General features: G+C 46.2%; 5 protein-coding genes and 1 pseudogene across 5 annotated transcripts; all 6 read right to left on the reverse strand.

Moving 5' to 3' along the window:
* Positions 1 to 34: 34 nt before the first annotated feature.
* On the reverse strand, positions 35 to 784 carry LOC112895536 (dehydration-responsive element-binding protein 1F-like). Its single transcript, XM_025963501.1, is given in 2 exon segments — positions 35 to 484; positions 486 to 784. Coding segments are annotated over 2 exon segments (648 nt in total). The 5' UTR covers positions 684 to 784.
* A 399-nt stretch (positions 785 to 1,183) lies between these two features.
* On the reverse strand, positions 1,184 to 10,310 carry LOC112893520 (BTB/POZ domain-containing protein FBL11-like). Its single transcript, XM_025960897.1, has 29 exons — positions 10,044 to 10,310; positions 9,899 to 9,949; positions 9,687 to 9,813; positions 9,192 to 9,327; positions 9,038 to 9,087; positions 8,809 to 8,897; positions 8,611 to 8,719; positions 8,438 to 8,474; positions 8,163 to 8,308; positions 7,244 to 7,787; positions 6,926 to 7,147; positions 6,611 to 6,756; positions 5,819 to 6,157; positions 5,493 to 5,733; positions 5,359 to 5,414; positions 4,862 to 4,942; positions 4,695 to 4,739; positions 4,561 to 4,629; positions 4,310 to 4,479; positions 3,542 to 3,879; positions 3,378 to 3,457; positions 3,180 to 3,248; positions 2,990 to 3,071; positions 2,803 to 2,897; positions 2,604 to 2,678; positions 2,053 to 2,415; positions 1,874 to 1,949; positions 1,636 to 1,787; positions 1,184 to 1,530 (listed from the first exon to the last, which is right to left on the reverse strand). The coding sequence occupies exons 1-29, from the start codon at positions 10,235 to 10,237 to the stop codon at positions 1,402 to 1,404; spliced, it is 4,311 nt and encodes a 1,436-aa protein (XP_025816682.1). The 5' UTR covers positions 10,238 to 10,310; the 3' UTR covers positions 1,184 to 1,401.
* Positions 10,311 to 10,713: 403 nt separating this feature from the next.
* LOC112894495 lies at positions 10,714 to 12,222 on the reverse strand. Its single transcript, XM_025962226.1, has 2 exons — positions 11,902 to 12,222; positions 10,714 to 11,800 (listed from the first exon to the last, which is right to left on the reverse strand). The coding sequence occupies exons 1-2, from the start codon at positions 12,164 to 12,166 to the stop codon at positions 11,049 to 11,051; spliced, it is 1,017 nt and encodes a 338-aa protein (XP_025818011.1). The 5' UTR covers positions 12,167 to 12,222; the 3' UTR covers positions 10,714 to 11,048.
* Positions 12,223 to 14,233: 2,011 nt separating this feature from the next.
* LOC112894893 lies at positions 14,234 to 15,723 on the reverse strand. Its single transcript, XM_025962737.1, has 2 exons — positions 15,127 to 15,723; positions 14,234 to 15,056 (listed from the first exon to the last, which is right to left on the reverse strand). The coding sequence occupies exons 1-2, from the start codon at positions 15,440 to 15,442 to the stop codon at positions 14,335 to 14,337; spliced, it is 1,038 nt and encodes a 345-aa protein (XP_025818522.1). The 5' UTR covers positions 15,443 to 15,723; the 3' UTR covers positions 14,234 to 14,334.
* Positions 15,724 to 17,760: 2,037 nt separating this feature from the next.
* LOC112894808 lies at positions 17,761 to 19,153 on the reverse strand. The gene is made up of 2 exons (XM_025962620.1): positions 18,794 to 19,153; positions 17,761 to 18,598 (listed from the first exon to the last, which is right to left on the reverse strand). The coding sequence occupies exons 1-2, from the start codon at positions 19,101 to 19,103 to the stop codon at positions 17,874 to 17,876; spliced, it is 1,035 nt and encodes a 344-aa protein (XP_025818405.1). The 5' UTR covers positions 19,104 to 19,153; the 3' UTR covers positions 17,761 to 17,873.
* Positions 19,154 to 20,136: 983 nt separating this feature from the next.
* LOC112895296 lies at positions 20,137 to 23,306 on the reverse strand (annotated as a pseudogene).
* Between the last annotated feature and the right edge of the window lie 340 nt (positions 23,307 to 23,646).

Genomic DNA, 23,646 nt, shown 5'->3' on the forward strand with positions numbered 1-23,646 from the left:
TAGGCATCCCATTATTAATTCTATTGTCATCACTTCAATCCTCCATGTCCATCCACAGCGTGCCGTCGACGTGGGTATGTTCGTCGTCAACGGCGTCCCAATCGATCCCTCTCCCCATCGCCGGCGGCGTCAGCAGCATCCCCCTGGCCATGTCGTCCATCAGGCCGGGCATGTCGAAGATGGCGTCCTCGTCCAGGAAGGCCCAGCTGGGAGTACAAGGCTCCGCCGCCGTTGCGATGATGTGCTGCTGGTGGCCGGAGGAGGAACCTGACGACGGGCGGTGCAGCTCGGCGGCCTGCGCGGCGGCGCATCGTATGTCCTCGGGCACGGCGGTGCGCGCCCTGGGCAGCGTGTGGACGGAGTCCGGGAAGTTGAGGTCGGCGGTGCTGGCGCCGCGGAGCGCGATGGCGGCGACGTCGTGCGCGCGCGCGGCCATCTCCGGGGTCGGGTCGGTGCCGAGCCAGATGCGCGCCTGCGCCTGCGGCGCGCTGCCGCACCTCGCAGACCCAGCGGGTGCCCCCCGGCCCCGCCCGGTCGCGCACGCCGCGGTACACCGGGTGGCGGGTCTTCTTGCGGCCGGCACGCCGCTTGGGCGGCAGCTGATGCTGCGGGAGGCGGCGGCCCTGCGACGTCGGCGGTGAGGACGAGGACGCAGCTGACGAGGAGTCCCCCTTGGCGTCCATTATGCCGGCTGCTGGCTGGCTGCCACCTGTGCTGTGAGCACTGAGCTGGACATAATAAATACTGGTACTAGTTAGTGGAGGGCTTTGCCTCTGATCAGGACCCGTCGACTTGCATTGGCGCAGCTCAGGCGCTCAGCCATCACGACTCTTATCACGTGGGGAATGTGTTGTTAGGCTAGTCTCAGTCTCGCTGGGTTCCTATTTTACGGGAAGTTTTATAGCATTAAATTCTATATCACATGACGAGAAGAAAGGAGTGAGTTTCATCACTAAAAGAGAGTTTCATCACCGCACAATTACCTAGTTTCTGATCCTTTCATCCGGTACAGTTAACTAGTTCCTAATCCTGATATTTGTGCCATGAAACTATGGCCTTAGGTGATGCAATGCAAATGAAAAACACGTGCGCTTTTAACCTTTTATTACCGGTGTTGTAATAAGTTGACTTTTACCGGTCGGTGCGTATCGTAGATACGCTGCTTCATCAACACGCGCTGTAATTTCTAAAGCCCGACCGACCGGACTGCAAATTTCTAAAGCCCGGCTGACCGAACTGCAAATCACAACACCAATTCTTCAGTGAAATAATCCATTCACACAACACAATACAAATTACAATACTCTCTCATGCTCAAAATTTTGAACAGCTTAGCCCGTTACAAACAAATGGCACACCGTACCACTGCAAATTGCAACCATACGCTTGGGTCTTTTTTTTTTACGACGATTCTGATGGCCTCATTTGGCTCCTCTTCTGTTTCAGGCGCTGCACTCTTTTTCGGTGGCCTCGCCCTTGCCTGTGCTGCTCCCACTCGTGCGCCCCTCGGAGCACGCGCTTGTCGCAGGCCTGTAAAACACAGCATTCACATACACATGCTTCATCACTTAAACTGCAACGGGATATCAGGTTATGCTTTCTTATGCGTACAACTCAAGAGTTACCAGTAGTCACCTCGCACACATATTGAGTCCACACCTCTCTTTCTCCAATGCCATCTGAAGCATTTGTGCTTGGCGAACAAGTTGTGCCGTCAGCCAAAAAGCTTTTCACAACATCCACACAAGGTTCAACAACTTCCTTGTTCCACGAGTTGCCCGTGGTACCTACCAACATACGCACAAGGGATTACAATTCTACACAAAGAATATGCATTCCACGATATGCACAAGTTAAGTAGAAATGGCCTTACAGCAGAATGCTTTGGTTGCGTCAACACGATGCAAGTTCCACCCAAAGTCTTTACTCAGCCGATGCAGTCTCCGTCTCTGAGAGAGGGGGGCGGGGGAGGAATGTTACAGTGAGTAAAGTGTATGTATCAAAGTTTGCTCAATCTTCTAAACAAAGGTAACAAAGGATGCAAGTGTTTACTTGACGCCGAACAAGTCTGCGTGTGTTTGTCTTAAGCTGGGAAACAGCTTCATCCAACATGCTCTTAAGTTGATCATCATGCACACTTAACATAGTTGCAGAAGAAGTCGCCTTATTGTTATCAGATTCTTTTCTTGTTAAGTATAATCTGAAAAACTCATCAAATTCACGAACCCCAATGGCCTGCCGCAGCCCTTGGGTGTAAACACCATCTGGATCGTATATATCACATACTTCATCTAGCAGGCCAGCATCCATCATGCAATCAACCCTTTGGTTCACATAGTTATCCAGCACTTGAAGATCAGCATCTACCCACAGGAAACAACAGTCGAATTTGGAGTTACTAGCCCGACCCCATTTCTGCTCTGACACAACAAATGGTCTCATTTTAGACATTTACAATTCCCAGCAATTTAAACACATACAGGAAAAGAAAAGCTGAGATGTAAGGCAACACATTAAAGCGAGAAAAAAAAAAGAGGGCATTCCACCAGGAATTGTGCAGGATTGAAAAGTACCGAGGAGACAACTATAGCAAAAGTCCTCACCTTAGCAGCCTCTCCTTGGAAAAGATTGCTTGGTAGGGCACCTGTGGTCGCATACAACTCAAGGTAGCGTTTTATCTTTCCGAAACAAGAGCACATGCGGAATGAAGAAAAACACAAACAATCAATATCATTGGCAACATAAAAGGAACCTAACACAGTAGAGTCCTAGAAAGTTAGGAAAATTGGGCAACACCCTTACTTTTCTATGGTCGTTTGGGTGGATCCTTTGGGCTGCGACATGATCAATCTCCTTCAAGCGCTCATACCCACCGCCTTCGTCGTCATTGGTAAGCCCTGACCGGCATAACAGACAGGTCAACCAATGTTTGAAAATTGAGCTACTCACGCTAAGAATAAGAAGCATATAATGTGACTAGATCATTGACCTATGCCATCTGGGTGATCACTTAAAGTGCAGTCCTGCATATCTTGTGCCATGTCATCAAAAAGGAATGGGCTAACAAGGGCCTACAATATGTAAGGGCAAAAACACGACAGGAAATCAAAAACTGCAGTCATTCAGAATAAGATGAACTTCATCTTACAGAAACCGACATGCCATCAAATCAAAATTACCTGGATGTAGAAGTTTGTACCACCAACAATAACAGGGAGGCCACCGCGATCCAGTATTTCCTGTATGATCTGCAACCAGAGGGGAGGACGGGAGCTATTATGTGACACGGGTCATCAAACCAAGTGGGGTATCACTGAACATTTGCAACTAGAGTAAGTAGTGAAACTTGTACAGCAGCAGCAGCAGCGTTGGCTTACCGGCACGGCATGGTCGCGGAAATCGCGGCAAGTGAACTCGACGGAGGGATCGATTACGCTAAGGAGATGATGAGGAACACCTGGAGATACGCATCAAGAATTAAATCTGACAGGAAACTGAAGTTGGGGATTGGGGAGTTAGCAGGTCGTGGGGAGCCAGAGACCTTTCTGCTCGTGCAGAGGAACCTTGTTGGTGAGGACGTCAAGACCGCGGTAGACCTGCATGGAGTCAGCGCTGACCACCTCGACGCCGGCGAAGTGGGCCGCGAGGTCGACGGCCAGCCGCGACTTGCCGGCGCCCGTGGCGCCCATCACAATCACCACCTTGGGCCGCCCCCTTTGAGGCGGCAGTGGCGGGGAGTGGATGGCTCCATCCTCGCCGACGTTTGGAGCCGGCGGCGTGGAGGCGGAATCGGCGGGATGGGCCATCTCCAACCGGCGGCGGGGGCAGGACGCGGAAGCAGGCAGGCGGCGGTCCCAGGTGGGCCGGGCCGGGCCATCTCTTTTCAGGCCTGTTTGTTGGCTTGTGGCATAAATAAATAAAACCATAAAAAGATTATTACAGTACAGTTAAATGGGTTTAGCAGCATTTTTATTTCCTTGATTATTCGATTCAAGTTGCACACAGTATTTTTGCCTCCGCCCTCTGATGATGGTGATGGGGTACATGCTAAAAAAAATATCGAGGAAAATAAAGAATATGAACATGATCAATCGAGAGCTTCATTTCATTCAGTCTTTTTCTGAAACAAAAGAAAAGAAAAAACCATGGAAATACCAAACTTTGAATTTGACAACGCTAGGATACTCTACTCTACTTTTGTGAATAATAGATGCATACATTGATACTACAAAACATGGGACTTGTCTTCAGAAACGCAAAAGAGACAGAGTGCCTCTGCCTTCCGCATAAAACAAGGTGGTTTTACTACACTCTCTGTTTCACTATGGTGGTTGTCATCCTTGTGCTGCTCCATTCCAGCACCACGGTGTCCTTGTGCACCGGCTTTGAGGACCCTTCTCTGGGGAGCTCCAAACAAGACCCGCTCAACGTCTTGCATCTACTCATCCTTACGCTTCTCATCATCTTCCCCTCTGCGTTCTACAAAATAGTAACCGCCACATGTCAGCGTCGATCATATCTATCAGGTTACACCTACGAGGAGATCTCTTCGCTACTCACACTTGGGCTATCATAACCTTCTTCACAAGCATCGCAAAGATCCAAAGCCAGTTTCCTTAGTAGTGGTAACTGCAATAGAGATCAAACTTACTTTAAGCCAGAGCTAGAGGAATGATAAAGGATGAGGAAGGTACCTCTCTGATAGCATCGTCTACTATGCTCCTTCCGATGCCTCTACCCTGCAGTTCTCAACTCTCAGAAACTATATAACCAATCCCACCCTTCAACTTATTAATGAAGAAAGGGGCACCAGCATTCATCTCCAAAACAAGAACCTGGCTACGTAATTTTTCATACTCACCGTGTGCCGTAATAGGACATCTTCCAAAGCTTTACAATTTAAAATAGAAGAAACCCCTCCAACTGTTACTTGGCCACAGTCCTGTATATGGAAAAAGAATGCCATCCATAAAAGATGGTGTTTACAGGTTGAAAACGATTGCAGCCGTAGAATAGAGTTTTCAATAATTGCACAGTATATTTTCTATAGCATTCGAATTCAAAGACATGCCAAAATCAAGTTTCAACTAATATCGAACATCTATCAGCGAGTGAGATAAAACTGCAGAGTACATGCCAATGCACAAAATATGAACATGCTATTTTTGTTAGTTCTATAAGCTACTCTTTGAAAGAGGGCTGTTGCTACCCCACCACCAGGAAATCCCACTGCGTACAGTTACATTAGCAACCGAACCCCAGAAATTTGATGTTAGAGGAAAATAACTTATTTTAAGTACTGAAACATTAAAATGATTTTGCTCAAATGGCCGCACTAAAGGTTGCAGTTAGGCATACCTCGAGGTGTAAAAGCACCAAGTTTGGCCACCCAGACGCAATTATCTGTTGAGAGCCTGTAGATCAAGAAAAAATGAAAACTCAAACTGAGAAAATAACAGGTGGAGCCACAGACTGAATTTAGTAAAACTTACTGGAGTCAAGGAGTTTGCAACCAGACAGTGAAAGTTCAACTAGATTACAATTCTTTGTAAGGATTGTCAAGTCATCGTTTGTAATCCAAGGAGTAACCCATTGAAGGCGTAATATTCTTAATGCTGGTGCCTTTGCTTGAAAGCTAAATGAAGTTAAACTGCCAAGACAATAGTGCAGGCAAAGCACCTGAAGATTTACTGATGATTCCAGTAGATTTCTAATAACCCTGTCAGATATCACCTGGATGTAGATTGCCAATTAATTATGGGCATGGAGTGAAAGGCACAAGTTCTTGATTAACATGCAGTAGAGTGTTGGGGCACACCTGAAACCTCAGAGTCAGAGACTCAAGAAATGGGCAAATGACAGGAAGAGCATGCAGTATATTCTCCGCTAATGTTGTGCCCAGGCCAACTGTCATATTCCTTACTTTACTAAAAGAAGGAATAAGGTCTTCGGTTTGAATAGGGCAAAATCCCCAGCCCATTTCAACATCCTCCAAACAACAGGTACTTCCTATCTCCTGTAGAAAATCTCCGTACTTGTTACCAATGATGCGTTCTACTTTATCATGTTCAAACAGAAGACTACGGCATCCAGCTGTTTTCAGACAGTTCAAATTACAATTTCTTCGTATAACTGGTGCTAACGATACCATAGAAACCTGCAAGTTTATGGACAGAAAAAAAAAGAAGAATTAAGCACTCTATTGTTGTATAAAGACCATGAAAACTGAGAAACACGAACAAACACTAAACTTTTGGGTTTGTCCTTTGGAGCGCAAAGGTAATGATGGATGTTGCATTCAACCAAAAAAAAAAGTAGAAAAGATCACCACATGATTAAAATTTATATAATAAAATCAAACTCTAGCACTACTAACATATCAGCCTGATAGAAACAAATGATCCACAGTTCAGTATGTGTTACTCTCAATAGTCTCCTAGCTCAGTGAATATCCCAGTATGAGCATTTCATCGATCAGTCGATTGTATGTGATTAATTAGAAGATCAAAACTAATGTGATAAATATTTTCTAAAAAAATAAATGCATTAGAATACAAAAAGGTGACGAGGCACATTGAAGAAAACCATAATTCAAACAGAAAGATCATACCGCAGTCTCTGAAACATCAAGATACTCAAGACTAGAGCCAGAAAACTTGCAGAGTGCATCATCTGTAAGTGATGTTCCCCTTAAGCACAGAAATTTTGTGATATTTATAATGCCCATTAGCAGAGACATAGGAGCAGCATCAATACCTACACATAGACATAAATCTAATTAGCTAGCACACCTGTTTGGCTGTAGTGAAATGTGTCAATGATTAATCAAGCAGGAATAACATCATATTCCTGCTTTTCTAAATAAGTAATCATTCTCCCAGAAGTGGAGGGATCAAGGGCATCAAACAAAGTTGTTGTTTTTTACCTTTGCAGCCACTCAGATGTAATTCTTGTATATTAACTGTCATATAATGTAGCGTTTGAATTGACCAATTTCCAAAAGAAGTATACGAAAGAACCATTGAATGGATCTTTGTACATCTCAGCAGAAAGTTTGAAATACCACCATCTGTCAACAGGGTGCAGTTTCTAATGTTTATATAACAGAGAGAATTTTTCAGCACAGATATCTTCAGCAAGTCCACATCTGCACATGCACAAAAGTTACTAGCTTGCCGGTAATACAATGACCATATGCACAGCTGCAAAGCAAGAGACAATACGCTCAAAAGTTTTCAATTACCATCAATATCATCTCTGCCCTCCAATGTCAGCCTTGATATATTTGAGAAAACTAAATTCGGTTGCCTGTCATATGATGGACGTGATATGTAATATTTTCTTGGATTTTGCTTCAATTTTCCTAGGACTTCAGAACTAGAATAGACTACTGACTGTCTGGGTGTTATGGTGCTTTTATCAATAGCCATATCAATTTCATCAATCCATGGACATCTCAGAAACAGATATAGCAAATCAACAAATTGAAATGACAAACAATATAAAGCCCTGAGTATCCTTAGTTCTGGAAAAGCCAACTTTAACCAGTCAATTGCTGCACCGAAATGAACATTTGGACATTTCGAAAGATCCACCATGTGTACATTCCTAAATAATAAGGTTTTACCAGCCTTCTCCAGTTCATCATAAAGAATGAAGCTTTGATGATCAACCTGGGTGTATGAACTTACTATCCTTCTCTTAAATGAAACATCCAGATAAGTAGGGATAACAGATATGTACAAGAATGCTGTAGTTATTTGTGGGCATCCTGAAAGCACTATGTTCTGCAAATAAAATCGTCATCCATTAAAAATACACAAAGTTCATGTTCTGCATTTAAAATGATGATAAAAAAACTAATTTTACAAAGGAAGATAAGTAAGATAATTGGCGTAGAAAAAAAGTCAGAGCACATGAGTTTTTTAAAAAATCTAGTCAACCTAAAGCCTTTTGCAGCATATACTTCGCCTATTTTCCCAACATTTGATCAGATTAAAGTACATGAAGAGGTTGCATTAGATCCCGTTCACTAAACGAGTAACATACTTTCTGTAAAGCAACAAGAACCCAAAAGAATAAATCATAATGGTCAAGAAGCCTAGACAGCTTAAATGTATCACAACAATATTAGTACAATGGAAGTGAATGCAAAAGAAAACCTTCGAATATTCTGTTATTCGAATGCAATATCCTTCCAAATTACCATCAGCAATGGCATCCATTAGAGTTTTCAAACTGTCCTTGAGAAGATTAAGAATTGTACGCACGATGTTGTTTCCAAAGTCAAGCCAATGCCTCTTTGTCCCTAAAAATACAATTTTCAATCTTATTATTAACACATGACAAGAAAGTGTGGAGGGTGTGTAGTGTAGAGAAATAATAAACATGAGTACTAACTATTATCACTTAAAAACTACTGATAGAGCAGTTGTACCTGTCGCAAATTCCAGTGGTAAAAGGCATATCTTCACCTGTGGAAAAAGTTAAAACAAAAAAAAGTATGCATAAATGAGCACAGTCAGGTGCTTGATGAAGATACTACAGAAGATGCAGGATTCAGCATGGATTTGACACTAATATTACTCGCATATGTTGTAGGATGTGTACCTTGCTAAGAAGGAATAGGTGGTCATCTACTGAGTTGGGATTCGGTCGTTCACAGGGTTTCTTATTTTCTGAAACCCAATATAAAATTGCTTCACACAATTGTTTTTCACTGGACAAGTACAGCAAATTATTTTCCTTCACATAGGGGAACCATAACAATCAAGTTTTGGAATAACAATGAGAAATGATGCAACGAACCTATCAACCATCAGATGTGGACATTCAATGGTTGAACATAACAAACCATAAGGTATTTTATTAAATAACCTCCTTGAGATAACATGTGCCTGCACAGTTCACACAACGGTAATGATACAGGAAGCACATTACATAATGCATGAGCATATAAGAAAGGAACCAAACATTGAAAGAACATGTGCAAAGTATCATAAATTCATAGTACTGCAATGCAGTATATGGTACCTACAAAATTCTGAGCCAGATATTCTGGGCATGTATCTTGAACAAAAGTAACACCTGCAACCATAGCCATAGCCAACAAAAATGTTTCAAGAATCAACTAGATTTTGTTAAAAATGGAAGCTATGAGAATACCAGAACACCATAACAAAGACACAGACCATGCTCTTGAGCAAAGTACCAGACTTCAATTAGGAAATCCAGTGGAACTATCGTTGCAGAAGTTTGAGAGCACATGGTGCGGAACCATCTTTCACACTCCACTAGAAGGCTCTCAACAGCAAGGAACAAAGCTCCCTGAAGGTATAAGGTAAGTTAGAGACTTAGAGTGCTGCCTACCAAATACCGAAGGCAGTAGCACGGTATGACCAAAATGGCCACCCCCCTGCAGCAGTTTTCTGCTAGGCTCCATTTACTGGTAACAGCATACTGAGGTGACCACAGCAGACAAAAAATGCCTGAAATTCTTGTTGGCACGGGATCAAATTTATGAAACATTATAAAATCTACCAATATTAAGCTAAACGAGTGATTATCTTGTATTATGAACAAAAGCAGCTAAGTACAGAACTGCACACATGGGCACAACTCTGGACCATTGCATTCACCATTCAGAACTGTACAGCGTGCATGCAGGGGCGCAGGGCTGGATATACCTCCAATAGCGGGAGGAAATTGTCGGGCGTGATGGTGAAGCTCTCGGAAGGCTCAAACAGATAGCGTAGCACTTGCACGGCAGCCTCCAAATTGCAGCCGACCTGCACATATGCTCTGCCCGACTCACTGCAGCCACAGAGCCCGTGAGGAATTCTAACCTTCTGAAGCTAAGTCGCAGCTAGAGCGCTCGAGGGCTTGAGTTTTCGCTGACCTGAAGCTGCCGCCGAGTAGTGCGCGGAAGTAGGAGGAGGTCTCGATTAGCCTGGTTACGATTCACACGCCACAAGATAGGATTAGATCATCAAAGGACAGGAATATGCTCGGGGTTAGGTCGAGATGAGAGAGCACTCGGTTGCCTGTGCCGGTCGGCGCGAACGGCGACGGTTGGGGACGGAAGCGGGTCGAAGCGTGCGAGGTCGGAGACGCAGACCGGCGCGGGACGAGGCAAGGAGGGAGCACCAGAGGCTGCGGCGGAGGATGTGTCGGTGATCTCAAGAACCACCGGGTCGCCGGCGACGGCGGCGTCTTCCCCGTCGCCGGCGAAGGCCATGGCCGTGGCGCTCGGTTATGGGCTGATTGCTTCCCGTGTTCCGTGAGGCGGGCCGTCGGTCGGAGTTGGCCACAGCCCAACTCCAACTCCAGAGTGCCAAGGCCCACCAGAATTGTTGATTTCTTCTTCTTTATGTATGTGCTGCAAAAATCGAGAACTGTTGATTACGAAGCACTGAGATTTGTTCCAACACAGTACTCGCATCGAGAAACGGGTTTTGGATTTTCTAGGTACCAAATCTCAGGATCTGAAATTATCGAGACACACTAGTGGTTTTGGTTTTGGATTTTTTATTTTCTATCAAGAAACAAAATACAAAATCACCAGTGATAAAAAAAAATAGCAAAGTCTGGTAATCAAAATTCTCATGAGGGAATGGAAACTATATATAACTTTGTTTCATGTTTACTTGCAATCTATTTTGGTTATACAAAAGTTTTATTTTCAAATCAAGACACACATCGATGGAGGGACCATGAATACCAGACCAGCACACTGTAATTTCATATATAATGGATTACAACCGTGATCAATCATCGTCTTGGTGGGTCGATTCATGCATGCTGTAGAAGATATATGTGTATACAGATGAAAGGTTTGAAATTGAACCAGCTAGCTAGCTAGCTGCTGCTTATTTCTTCTGATCTTGTCTTTCTTCCAAATCGTCATGGAAAAATATATATGACTACATATATACTACTGTGTCGTGGTTATTACTGCATGCATTCTGCGTTATCGATGATGGGCCAGTAGTACGTGCATGCATGCATGCCAGGTGCCAGCCGGGCGATGCAGATCGTCGATGTATTAATTATTCCATGTCGTCGGTGACCATCGCAATAGCCGGTCCTCCGATGCTTGCGGCGGCGGCCTCTTGGCGGCGGCCAAACCGTGCGACGGCGCAGTCCGCGGAGAACAAGCCGGAGGAGAGGTAGTCCGGCGCGCCACCCATGACCGGCATGTTGGACTTGACGTCGAGCTTGTTGACGTAATCAGGGCGATAGGTCTGGCCGAGGACGCCGTGGACGTCGTCGGTGAGGTCGTAGAACTTGAAGCCGAGGTCCAGGTGCGCCAGGCTGTCGTCGTCGGTGACGCCGTAGTTGTGGATCCGCGAGTCCTCGGCCGTGATGGGCACGACGTTGGCCATGATGCGGAAGACGCCCCTGAGCTCGACGACGACGGTGTTGACCTGCGCGGTCCTGGTGACGGAGAGCGCCGGCGCGGTGGGCGGCGCCCACCTGGAGCCGACGAAGCGGGGCAGCGCGACGTCCTCGTCGTCGAAGGCGATGGTGAGGTGGTCGGCGGCGGCGTCCCACTTGGCGGTCTTGACGGCGCCGACGTAGAGGCGGTGGTGGGCGAAGCGGATGCCGAGGGCCTGGATCCAGGTGAAGTCGCGGCTCATGGCGGGGTTGCGCTTGCCGATGAAGTGGGCGTTGATGTGGAGGTGGGCGTCGGAGACGACGCAGAAGTCCTTGTCCTTCTTGCCGTGGAAGTAGAAGTTGTTGCCGTCGGCGCCGGTGAAGCGAGGGTCGCCGCAGGACACGCCGGGGTAGAAGTCGCACACTTGCAGTTGCAGTGATGAATAATTAATCATCAGGATATATACATTAATTATATATGTAAGAAAATGAAAACAATGGAGCGGCTGGGGCATGCATGCATACGGCAGAAGGTCTTGCAGCTGGGGCACTGGATGAGGCACTTGTGAGGGCATCGGTTGTTGCAGCTGACCGTGCAAGTGGTCCTGTTAGTCTTGGTGTTGGTGCACTTGAGCTGCGTGTTCTTATTCTTACTCGACGGGGTGGCCACCGTCAAGCTCGGCTGGGAAGCCGACGGCACGACGGCAAACGCCGCCAGGCACACGGCCACCAACAAGCAGCAGCAGCTTAGACGACGACCCAGCAGCTGCATCGCCGTCGTGGTCGCCATGGCTTGCTGCTAATTAAGGTAGCTCTGCTAGGAGCTAGGGTTTTAATGTGTTTGCTGTCGATGGTGACCTCACAGCCACAGCTGAGGCTATCTTATATATAGCTCGCCAGCAGGGAAGAGAGATGAGCCGGCCGTTGACGTTGACATTATTGGAGTACGCATGCATGATATGGATGGACCTAGTAGTAGTAGGCTAGTAGCTAGCTAGCCTTGAGTCCCGGCTCAGCAACAAATATAATGGATGCATGATGCTGCCATGGAGTACAATGCAATGGAATGCAGTGCAAGCAACATCGTCTGTCCGGCCTAATCAAACTACAAACAACCAATAATACTAGTAACAGTACATCTCTAGCTAGTATACGTGGTTTCTCGTCAATCGCAGCATGCATGCAATGCATGGATGCTACGGTACCTACTCTTCCTACTTGCGGTAATATAATGCATGCAATAATGTCTTCGATCAATTGATTATTCCCATATAGATCGACCAACTTGCATTACATATATATATATATAGAGAGAGAGAGAGAGAGAGAGACTGCTGGGCTAGCTGCAGCAGGCAGCAGGTCGGCTACGTTATGCTTCAAGTCAAGTCAAGAATGAAATGCCACGCCATCATTCCCTTCTTTCTCCGCCCAATGCAAGATTACAATACATGCATGCCACTTAATTTCTATACATATTTTCAAGTGGAACTTTTACATATATATATCTGAATCTGATGATCTGATGAAAGGGGCCAGTAAGTCAGAGGTAGAGAGCACAACTGTCGAAGCAGGCTTCATTTTTCTTTATCCGGCTACACGGTTGCTAGCTCCTCCTTGAGCACAAAGCTAGCATGAATTAACTGGCTGCAGACAACTTCTTGTCCAAACGTACGGGATCGTCAATCGTGCTGTCAAAACTCAAAAACTGCTTCATACAAGTACTCGTACTACTTTTAACCGACCACTACTATAATTTTGTTCAAATATTCTTACAGCTAGCACATATAAATCCTCAAGACTTAAACTATACATATATGCTTAGTATATGATCGATAATCTGCAAATTCATTTCAAACTTTTCTCCAAAATTATATAAATTCAGATTCAAAGTTCCCAACTAATAACTCTTGTCCAAAAACGTACCGTCAATTAATAGAAGTACAACACACGCAGGACGTACCAACCTATACTTACTGTCATAACGTACATCATGCACCAATAATAACGAGCTAGGCATTAGCTGCACCTATATACACCCCCGAGCCTAACAGAATGCATCCACAGTCTAATAACTAACGCTAGTCCACAGCCCAGTGTTGCACCCCTTAAGTTTACTGTAGCTCCACCCCTGCCGGCCGTAATGGAACGTCGTCCGCACGCTAGCTAGCAGCTAGCTAGTACACAGTTTTTTCCCTGCTTATACTAAGCGGTAGAGCATGACTGATATATGATAAAAAAAAAGAATGCAAGTTCGTACGTGCACGTAGTATATATCCTATGTATATGGATGAGTTTTATCTAACACGTGCATATAGCCATCCTCATCGTTAGTATACCACCATACGTATATCTACATATTCATTTATCAACTTGAATATATTCATATACAAATTCTAAGGCGCTTCTTCAAATGGATATATACGATTTTTTAATAAAAATATCCCTACTTTTTAAATATATTATGACTCTACGTTAGTACATGTATATAAAAATGAGAATATCTGCATACTCTACGTATATACCATTATAGATGATCTATTATGATCGTATATACTCACGGACGCGCGCACACAAGTAATAAAACAAAGAGTGAGTATGTAGCGTGCATATATATATATATATATATATATATATATATATATATATATATATATATATATATATGTGAAGGATCGAGTATCACACATTTCTTTTTCCCAACACAAATTAACATATATATATTTACCAATCAGTTGAGCTTAATTTCTTCCAGCTTCTCATTACATGCATATACACGGTCACGTGTGCATGGTCGGGTATATATAGGAACGTACGTTGTACTGCGTAGTAGCACACTAGCAATCTCACACACACATTGTTGATTAATTATTTAATTATTTCATGCATGCACACGGCACGGATCTATCATATCGGATCAGCAGCATGCATGCCAACAACAACAAGCTAGACGCGATCCAATTAAGAGGCGAATGTGGTGATGACGCCGGCGCCGCGTCGGAACCTGGAGACGGCGCAGTCCGTCGTGAAGAGACCCGACGACAGGTACTTGTGTGCGCCGCCCATGATGGGCATCTTCGCCTTGATGTCCAGCTTGGTCACGTAGCCAGGGCGGTAGGTCTGCCCCAGCACGCCGTCCACGTCCTTGCTGAGGTCCTGGAACTGGAAGCCCAGGTCCAGGTGCACCAGGCTGTCCCTCCCCGTCTTGCCGTACTTGTGAATCCGGTCGTCCTCCTCCGTGATGGGCACGGCGTTGGCCGAGATGCTGAACATGCCGTCGAGCTCCACCGTGACGGTGTTCACGTACTTCATGCGCCTCACGGAGAGGCCGGGCAGGGCCTCGGACACCCAGCGGGCGTTCTTGATGGCGTCGTCGATGTCCACGGGCTCCCCGTTGAAGATGATCTGGATATGGTCTTCATCCTCATCCCACTCGACGGCCTTGCGGGCGCCGATGTAGAGGCGGTGGCCGGCGCCGAAGGTGACGCCCAGGGCCTGCACCCACGTGAAGTCGCGTTTCAGGTCCGGGTTGTGGTTGCCGATGAAGTGGGCGTTGATGTGGAGGTCGGCGTCGGAGACGATGCAGAAGTTCTCGTCTTTCTTGCCGTGGAAGTAGAAGGTGTTGCCGTCGCCGCCGGTGAAGCGAGGGTCGCCGCAGGAGGTGCCCGGGAAAATATCGCACTCTAAGAATTGCATTATATCATTGCTTGCTGAGAGAGAGAGAGAGAGAGAGAGAGAGAGAGATATGCATACCGCAGAAGCTTAGGCAGTAGGAGCAGAAGACGATGCACTGGTTGGGGCATCGCTTTGGGCAGCCGACGTAGCAGCCGGCCGGGTTGTCCTTGTCCACGCAGGTCACCTCGTAGTTGCGCTTGTGCCCAAAGTTCTTGCTCATAGTCAGGGTCACGAACTTGGACTTGTTACCAGGGGGCAGCCGCCCACCTGATCTCGACGCCGGCTCGGGAGGCGGAGGCCCCGCCGCCGCCGAGGCCACGCTGCACGACGACAACGCAGCAAGCGCCACCGCCAGGCACAGTAGCTGCTCCGCCATGCCTGTGCGCCTCGCCATGATGGTTCTAGCTTCTTGCTTGTTCCTCGAGCACTGCCTGGCCCGGCTGGCTACCTGCTGGTTGCGGAGATGGTCGACCGGGGCTCGCTCTGGGGCTCCGGGCTGGCGTTCTTATGGGAGGAGGGCCAGAGAGTCAGAGAGATGCATGCATGCCACTACTAGACACTCTAGACGCCTTGACTTGCTGTGTCTCACTCTGAGCAGCTACTAGCTAGCTAGGAGTTGCTTACAAGTTACAACCAAGTGGACCAATGCAACTAACCTATCGAGGCCAATTAAGTGGCGAGTAAATGCATGCATGCCTTACTTGGGAAGTCGCGTACACGGGGGCAAAGTGGCAACTACATATATACTGCAATAGTAGTACCTATTTGGACATTAAAAAAAAGTTCCGCTATGTATTTTTACTTGCAATACCTATAACAATGAATTATTCAAAATAGAGAAAAGTAAGAGTGATATATAAAAGAGTAAAATGCACCATCGGTGCTCAAATTTGGTTCGGAGTGTTATCTGATCCTCAAATTTTTAAAATGCACATTCAAGATCCGTAAATGCACCATCGAACATGCATGAGTGGAAAATTTCAACACTTTGTTGATCGCTAAATTGTGATGTGAGAATTTCATCAAATCTCCATCAATCAATAAATAGCTAGATCTTAGATTCCGTTTGGATCCAAGTGCTAAACTTTGGCACCAGCTCATCCAAACGGGAGTGCTAATGGGATGGGCTAAACTTTAGCATGTGTATGAGTGCTAATATGGACTAAAGTTTAGCACTCAAATTTAACTCATCCAAACGGACCCTTAATCTAATATGATGATCATGGAACATATATAATTGACCAATTTAAGCAGCGGGATGGATGGATGGATGGATGGATGCATTCGACCCTACGCGCGCGCCTGGACAGTACTGTACAAGGAGATCCATGCATGCTTCCATGTTACTCTACGTTGGAGTACCTGCCTTCTAGCTTAGCTTGTGTGCGGGCGTATGTGTTGCAAGGAATTGAAGATCGAGCTAGGAAAAAAAAAGGTCGACTCATCAGTTCCAGTGTATACACGTACCAGCTGTAATATAATAATTGCATTCCTACGTTTTTAATTAAGATGCTTACCATCAATCGCTAGATACCCTTAATAATGGGCAAATATTATTTCCCCTGATGCCATTGAGAAACCTAGTATTATGTTGTGTATAAATAGTACGTATCCGTATTTTCTGAATTGATCACACACAATATTTTTTAAAAAGAATAAATCTACGCTGGATTGTCTGCTCTTCCGTTCACGAACCAGTTGAATATGTAATTTGGCAGAAAAAAGAAAGAATAATCAAATATTCAGGTATATCTTTTCATGTTTACATTAAATCTGACCCGTCGGTTTTACAAATCTAATAGCTCAAAATTTAGTTGCAGGGGTGTATATGGGCTCACCAAATAAAAGGCTTAATTATATTATTTCTTCCATGTTATGAGTCGCATGTACGTATCTCATCATCACTTCTCACAAAGCATTCATGCATGGATGTTTATATGTTATGGGTGTGTTTGGTTAGTTGGTTAGTTCTAGCCTGGCTAGAAAACTAAGCCAGGCTAGACTTCACCAGGCTTAATGAGTACATTCATCCATGTTTGGTTTGGCTGGCTACAGGTAGCCTGTATGGTCTAGCTTGTGTAGAAATTGATAGGATGATCCTGTATTGGATATCGGTGAACGTACCATCTCTCTTCCTCCCATCCTCGCGCCACAAACTCGAGGTGACTGCCGGCGGCGCAGGGGAGGCGTGGAGAAATCCGCCTCCGCTAATTGAGCCCCAGGGCGGCCGAATGAAGCTCCGCCGCCCGTGAATCCCTTCCTTGTCGAGAGCTCGTGAACCTCCCTGTACATGGCGAATCGAGCTACGAGAGCTCCCGCCATGGACGCTGCCAAGGAGCATGGGTGCCACTCATCACAGCGAGCTAGCGGCAACAGCTCTCGCTGCCACCTCTGAGAAGCTTGCAGCCCCTACCGAGCAAGCTAGCAATCAGAGCAGCCCCCAGCGCTGCGTCTCGTCTCTGCCGCCGTGCAAGCAAGAGGCGCGCCGCGGGAAGTCAGGGAAGGAGGTGGGCGGTGGATGCACGGGAGGTGATTCGATGCGCAGAGTTGAGCAGCTACGGCTTAGCTAAGCCTGGCTCGTGGCAGGCTAAGGGTCTTGTACATGCATCCAAACGCGAGTTGGGTGGCTATCGGGAGCCTGGTTTGGGGTTGGCCACCCAACCAAACAGGCGCTATGTGAATGTACACAATGCAAGACAATCGATCAATATTTTTTGGCTTAATTATTATTCCCTGTGCATGGCACGGGTCGGCGGCGGCGGCCCGCCATTTATATGTATGTATGTATGTATGTATGTATGTATGTATATGTGCGTGTTAATTTATTAGTAGGCGAATGTGGTGACGCCGTTGCCGGCGGTCCGGCGGAATCTAGAGACGGCGCAGTCCGTGGAGAAGAGACCATCCTTGGAGAGGTACTTTGGTGCGCCGCCCATGATGGGCATCTTCGCCTTGATGTCCACCTTGCTGACGTAGCCAGGGCGGTAGGTCTGCCCGAGCACGCCGTCGACGTCCTTGGTGAGGTTGTGGAACTGGAAGCCCAGGTCCAGGTGCACCAGGCTGTCGCCCTCCGTCCTGCCGTACTTGTGGATCCGATTGTCCTTGTCGGTGATGGGCACGGCGTTGGCCGAGATGCTGAAGACGCCGTCCAGCTCCACCATAACGGTGTTGACGGTGTCCATGCGCATGACGGAGAGGCCGGGCAGGGCCTTGGACACCCAGCGGGCCTTCTTGACGGCGTCGATGTCGACAGGTTCCGCATCGAAGGTGATCTGGACGTGGTCCTCGTCCTCATCCCACTCGACGGCCCTGCGGGCGCCAATGTAGAGGCGGTGGCCGGCGCCGAAGGTGATGCCCAGGGCCTGCACCCACGTGAAGTCGCGCTTCAGGTCCGGGTTGTGGTTGCCGATGAAGTGGGCGTTGATGTGGAGGTCGGCGTCGGAGACGATGCAGAAGTTCTGGTCCTTCTTGCCGTGGAAGTAGAAGGTGTTGCCGTCGCCGCCGGTGAAGCGAGGGTCGCCGCAGGAGGTGCCGGGGAAGATGTCGCACACTACAAGATTAGATAAATCAATCAGAATTTCAATCGGAACCCGGATAATCAATGTCTCGTGTGATCACGGTAGGACCAGCACAAAATTGACGGTAAATTTATATTACCCGTAGTAATGCATTGACACCGTGTGCTAGTTGAATAAAATGTGAATTGAATCGAAGATATTAAAGAAGAAATTAAAGGCGTACGTACTGCAGAAGCTGAGGCAGTATGCGCAGAAGACGAGGCACTTGTTGGGGCATTCCTTTGGGCATCCGACGTAGCAGTCCGGGCCGCCCTCGTCGGAGCAGGACACCTGGTAGTTGCGCTTGTGCCCGAACGCCTTGGGTGTCAGGGTCACGAACTTGGAGTTGCGCGGGGGAAGCCGCCCCGACGGCCTCGGCTGCGGCGTCCCTCCTGCTTGCCCCGCTGCCGAGGCCACGCCGGCGCACACCAGGAGCGCCACCAGCACCAGGTTGCAGCCAGCAGCAGCAAGGGACCTGCCGCGCCTCGCCATTATCATCGATCAGCAGAGACCTGCCTGCAGTTTAGCTAGCTAGGTAGGTAGGTCTCTTGCGGTCGATCGATCCATCTGCTCTGCTGGCCTGGGATTCTTATGCATGCATTGCATGGTGACCCGCGTTGAGCTGAAGTGGAGGTCAAGCGGCTTACATGGGAAGTCGCGTATGAGGGGACAAAGTGACAGACAGATCTCCGGCGGGCCGGCCGGCCAGCTGTAAAGAACCAAAATAAAACTGGTACCCTACTCCATTCAGGCGAATTGATAGCTCGTCGTCAACCCTACTACTCGAGATCAGCAGCAGTCCCTTTTTGTTTTGCTTCGGGTAAGTGTGTTATGGGCCGGATTATTTATCGATCACGGCATGGGCCTGCCGACTCACGCTGCTGGGCCAAACCATCATATCGGTCGTCATCCGTGCAAGCTGGGCCCAAGAGAACTCTGTGCTTTATAATTTGCAAACGATCGTTTTGTTTTCATCCGTTATCAACAAAAAGACCATCTAGCAATCACCAAGTGGAATTCTTCTCGTCCATTGCAGAGTAAAAGAATTTATTTACAACACATGTGCCAACCAAAATACGCAAACCATCTTTCGGGTGATTTTTAAGTCACCTTTTGAACTAATAGCAATTTAACACGCCAGCATTGAAAAATAAAAAGAAAAAAGCGAGTATTTTCACCCGGGAGAAGAAAAAAGCGTGCACCACAAAAAATGAGTGTAGAAAGGATTATATATATATCATTCAGAAAATAAATCATCAGCTAGCAAGTAGCCCTGCTAATGGGCTGAACCCGCCCCTCACCTGCCCCAACCTAATTTTTTTGAAAATCAAATGCCAACCCATTTAGCACGGCGTTACGGGCGTGATTGGTTGTCTTCTCCAAGGAGCAAGGAGCCTGGCTCGCATTAGAGCGCCAGGCCCCCGGTAGTCTGGCTGTGTGCATGCAATTGGGGTTTGTCAGGCCAGTGGGAGATGATGTTTGGTTGCATGAATGCACAGCCAGATTTAAATTCAGATGCAAGATCAGGTTGTTTGGTTGGCTGGATGCAAGTTGGTTTTGTTACCTCTTGCATGGAGTGGTGAGGTTACCAACAAGCAGTATAAGAGTTCTCATAGCTAGTTTTAAGGCAATATTACATCATTTTTTTAATAAAAAATACAATGGCTGGAGCTTGAACTAGTACCATTGCATGCAGGACTACTATTATGGCATCTTTACGTGTAAACGCAGTCTTGTTCATGTTGGATGTAGCAGCTGTAACCTTTGTTTCATCTTGCTGGCCGTAGAACGCTGCGAAGGCTTCTTCCCTTGTTCTGTATTTTTTGTAGCAAGCACCACTGAAGCCGTCTACTTGAACACGGCAAACCTGACATAGCTGCTGGCTATATAGTTAGCAAGAGAAAACATTCATCATATGCATTTTACAACTATGGTCAGGAAAAGGAACATATTCAAAAATATGTAAAGAGCCATAAATAGATAAACATATCATCATTGGCAATGGGCATATGCTCAGCTTGAATGAAGGAAAACAATTGCAATGCACATATCATCAGCTCAACACAACATCATTGGCAATGGGCATATGCTCAGTTCAACACAATAATATCAAAAGCAATGAAATAAGCACATGAGCAGTCTTCCATGACATCACATCCAATGATACTGGTTGATCCAGCAAAAGTGTCCAATGCACATCAGCTAACTCACAATTGAGTTACACATCTCTAAGGGCTTCCAGTAGCAGCTGTGACACTATCATTTATAATCAATTAGTAACTATATGATATAGTTAGTAAAAGAGAGAAAGTTAGCTGCACAAAAGAGTGCAGGATCAGATCAACTGCACAAGTGAAGGCAAGAGGAGATATGTGCAGAACCAGCCACCATGAGTGCATCATCCTCAATGCTCAAGATTAGCCACCATCAGAGCTCAAGGCTCACTGCACAAAAGAAGGCACTTGCAGATCAGCAGGCTAACTGCACAAAAGAAACCACCATCTGATCAGCAGGCTCACTGCACAAAAGATGGATCAATCAGAAATAGAGGACCACCCTCTGCATGTAGTAGTGCTTGGTCAAGTAGGACCTTAGCCACAACACACTGTGAGAGTCATTCATCTTGACAAATGCAGTATCCTGAGCCTTGTTGTCAAGCAGATGGTTGTAGGCAGCCATCAATGCTTCATCAGTGAAGCCAGGTATGAACATGACAGCACCATAGAGCTCAGGGTGGGAATTCTCAACCTTGGTCTCTGCATCTGTTCACTGCATCTGTCATGCCAGTTAGGACAATAATGTTCCCCTCACTAAGCATGCACCTCCTCCTCTTGTTGCCAACCTCAGATGGTGACCCACTACCAGCACCATCACCAGCATGTGTTTTGGTTGCCTCAGCAGTACCACCAGTAGCAACACCAACATCAGAATCCACATTAAGTGTGCTCTCAGCAAAGTCAGATGGGGATCCCAACGGCTCACTAGACCCATGGCAAACTTGCCTGTTGCCTGCCCATTGCCAAATATGATCTGCATCTGCTGGTAGTTCTCAATGGGCTTGTTCAGTACGTCAGCATCCTTAGGGTGTGCCTAAAATGCATTTTTAGAAGTCAGAATCTAAAGAAGATATATAAATAAAACATGAATGCAACAGCCTATATTAGCAGGTCAACACACCTTCACATGCCCCTTGTAGTGCTCCTCCTCCAAAGTGATCATGGAGGTGTCCTCATCCCACAAAGTACCACTAAGTTCTCTAAGTTTGGTTACTCTTACCCACCTCTGCCTCCACTTCCTCAGGTGGTTGTACACCTGGGTGCTAGTAACCTCATTGCCTGAAAACTCTTGCAGAGCCTTGGCAACGTGGTTGAGGTGTACTTCTTTGAAACCTCTATCAGTTCTCACCCCATTTGAGATCAGCTGGCACATGCGGTGAAGCATAAATCCTGACATGGCATTGGTCCACCTCATTGCAGCCCTAGGCGGCTGCCCAGCAGCACCAGCAGCCTGGCCACCAGCACCACCAGCAGAGCCATCTAAAAAGATCACAATGAGGGCTAGGCTTAAGTGTTTGAACAAAACAGGAAGCATCGTTGACAGCTAACACGTATGCTCATATTAATAACAGAGTCATCATTGGATGGACAGATTTGCTCAAGATTATAAAAAATGCATCATTGGCATGGACAAGTTTGCTTGTATTAATAAAAAATGCTTGGACAAGTTTGCTCAGATTAATAAAACATTCATCATTGGCATGTACAAGTTTGCTCAGATTAATAAAACATTCATCATTGGCGTGGACAAGTTTGTCAGATTAATAAAAAATGCATCATTGGCATTGGACAAGTTTGCTCAGATTAATAAATTATGCATCACTGGCATGGACAAGAATGCTCAGATTCATAGCATAACAGCATCACTGGCATGAACAAATGCTCAGATTAACACAGATTCGGAACTGAACCATGATAGAAAACATGGACATGTATGTTCAGCAAAGATTTTTCCATCAACCATGAATACTGGGATTTTTATCACACAAATAGCATCCATAGCACAGCAAAAACATACAAGCGTCGGTCATATATCAGAACATCTATTAGAACACTTAGAAAAGGAGAGGTTCATGCTTTCTTTACCACAACAGGAGCAGCAGAAAGCCAGTCAACGAGCAGATCTGAGGGGAAGAGAGAAAGGAGCACCAAATCTGAAGTTCTGCAAAAAAAAGACTCAATCTTCACCATGTCGCATACCAAAAATCATGGGGATAAAACAAAAATCGAAATAATAGCACCCAGGATAGATCTTTACCTCTAAACAAGCAAAGAACTCTGATCCAGTGGGGGGCTGCACATTTGAGATGATAGAGTTAGAGAATCTAGGGGTAGGAAAACAACAAATCTACACAGGGAAGAAAAAAGGGGTTAGGGTTGCGAACTCACTTGCCTCGCATGCAGCTCGGATTCCTCACGAAATCTCACTGAAATGAAGAACAGAGAAGAGAGGAGCGATTAGGTCTGCTGGTGCATGAAGAGGGAGGAGAGGGGACGAATCTGAGAGGAGAGGAAGAAGAGCCTACCTGCTGTACGGAGGTGAGAAGGGCGAGTAAGCGAGCAAAACAATGCAAGCTTTGAACATCGTGAAGCTGGGACTTCCAATAAACTCTCGGTACAAGAACGCATACCGCTCTTTACATTATATTGATTTTGCTACTGCATGCTAGGTGACAAACACCTGACGTTATAAGCTAAGCAAATACCTCTAAGTGATAGATAAACATATGATGTTCTGACTTCTAGAAGAGAGATTGGAAGCTGATACAACACATAAAACTAAGCCGACTCATTGAATGAGCCATTTTCTGCATACTTCATGTGATCAAATATGATATTCTTCCACTGAACCTGCATAAGAAAATATATTGTTACATTGTACAGTCCATGATAGACATAACACAAATTAAATAAATTATACAAAGACTATATGCTGATCAAAAGGATATGTGCATGCAGAGAAAAGTTCCAAAAACAGCTCTTTT

The sequence above is a fragment of the Panicum hallii genome, chromosome 5 (assembly GCF_002211085.1).
Source record: "Panicum hallii strain FIL2 chromosome 5, PHallii_v3.1, whole genome shotgun sequence".
NCBI classification, from domain to species: domain Eukaryota; kingdom Viridiplantae; phylum Streptophyta; class Magnoliopsida; order Poales; family Poaceae; genus Panicum; species Panicum hallii.

What these genes read in the sequence shown, in the direction of transcription:
- LOC112893520 (XM_025960897.1), bottom strand. Translation starts at nt 10,237, where the DNA reads ATGGCCTTCGCCGGCGACGGGGAAGACGCCGCCGTCGCCGGCGACCCG. An exon ending in GTACTTTGCTCAAGAGCATG is followed by an intron (nt 9,088 to 9,191) that starts GTCTGTGTCTTT and finishes CTATGGTTGCAG; the next exon opens with GTGTTACTTTTGTTCAAGAT. An exon ending in ATGTCCTATTACGGCACACG is followed by an intron (nt 4,740 to 4,861) that starts GTGAGTATGAAA and finishes TGAGAACTGCAG; the next exon opens with GGTAGAGGCATCGGAAGGAG.
- LOC112894893 (XM_025962737.1), bottom strand. Translation starts at nt 15,442, where the DNA reads ATGGCGAGGCGCACAGGCATGGCGGAGCAGCTACTGTGCCTGGCGGTG. An exon ending in CTACTGCCTAAGCTTCTGCG is followed by an intron (nt 15,057 to 15,126) that starts GTATGCATATCT and finishes TGCAATTCTTAG; the next exon opens with AGTGCGATATTTTCCCGGGC.
- LOC112894808 (XM_025962620.1), bottom strand. Translation starts at nt 19,103, where the DNA reads ATGATAATGGCGAGGCGCGGCAGGTCCCTTGCTGCTGCTGGCTGCAAC. An exon ending in ATACTGCCTCAGCTTCTGCA is followed by an intron (nt 18,599 to 18,793) that starts GTACGTACGCCT and finishes CTAATCTTGTAG; the next exon opens with TGTGCGACATCTTCCCCGGC.
- LOC112894495 (XM_025962226.1), bottom strand. Translation starts at nt 12,166, where the DNA reads ATGGCGACCACGACGGCGATGCAGCTGCTGGGTCGTCGTCTAAGCTGC. An exon ending in CAGCTGCAAGACCTTCTGCC is followed by an intron (nt 11,801 to 11,901) that starts GTATGCATGCAT and finishes TGCAACTGCAAG; the next exon opens with TGTGCGACTTCTACCCCGGC.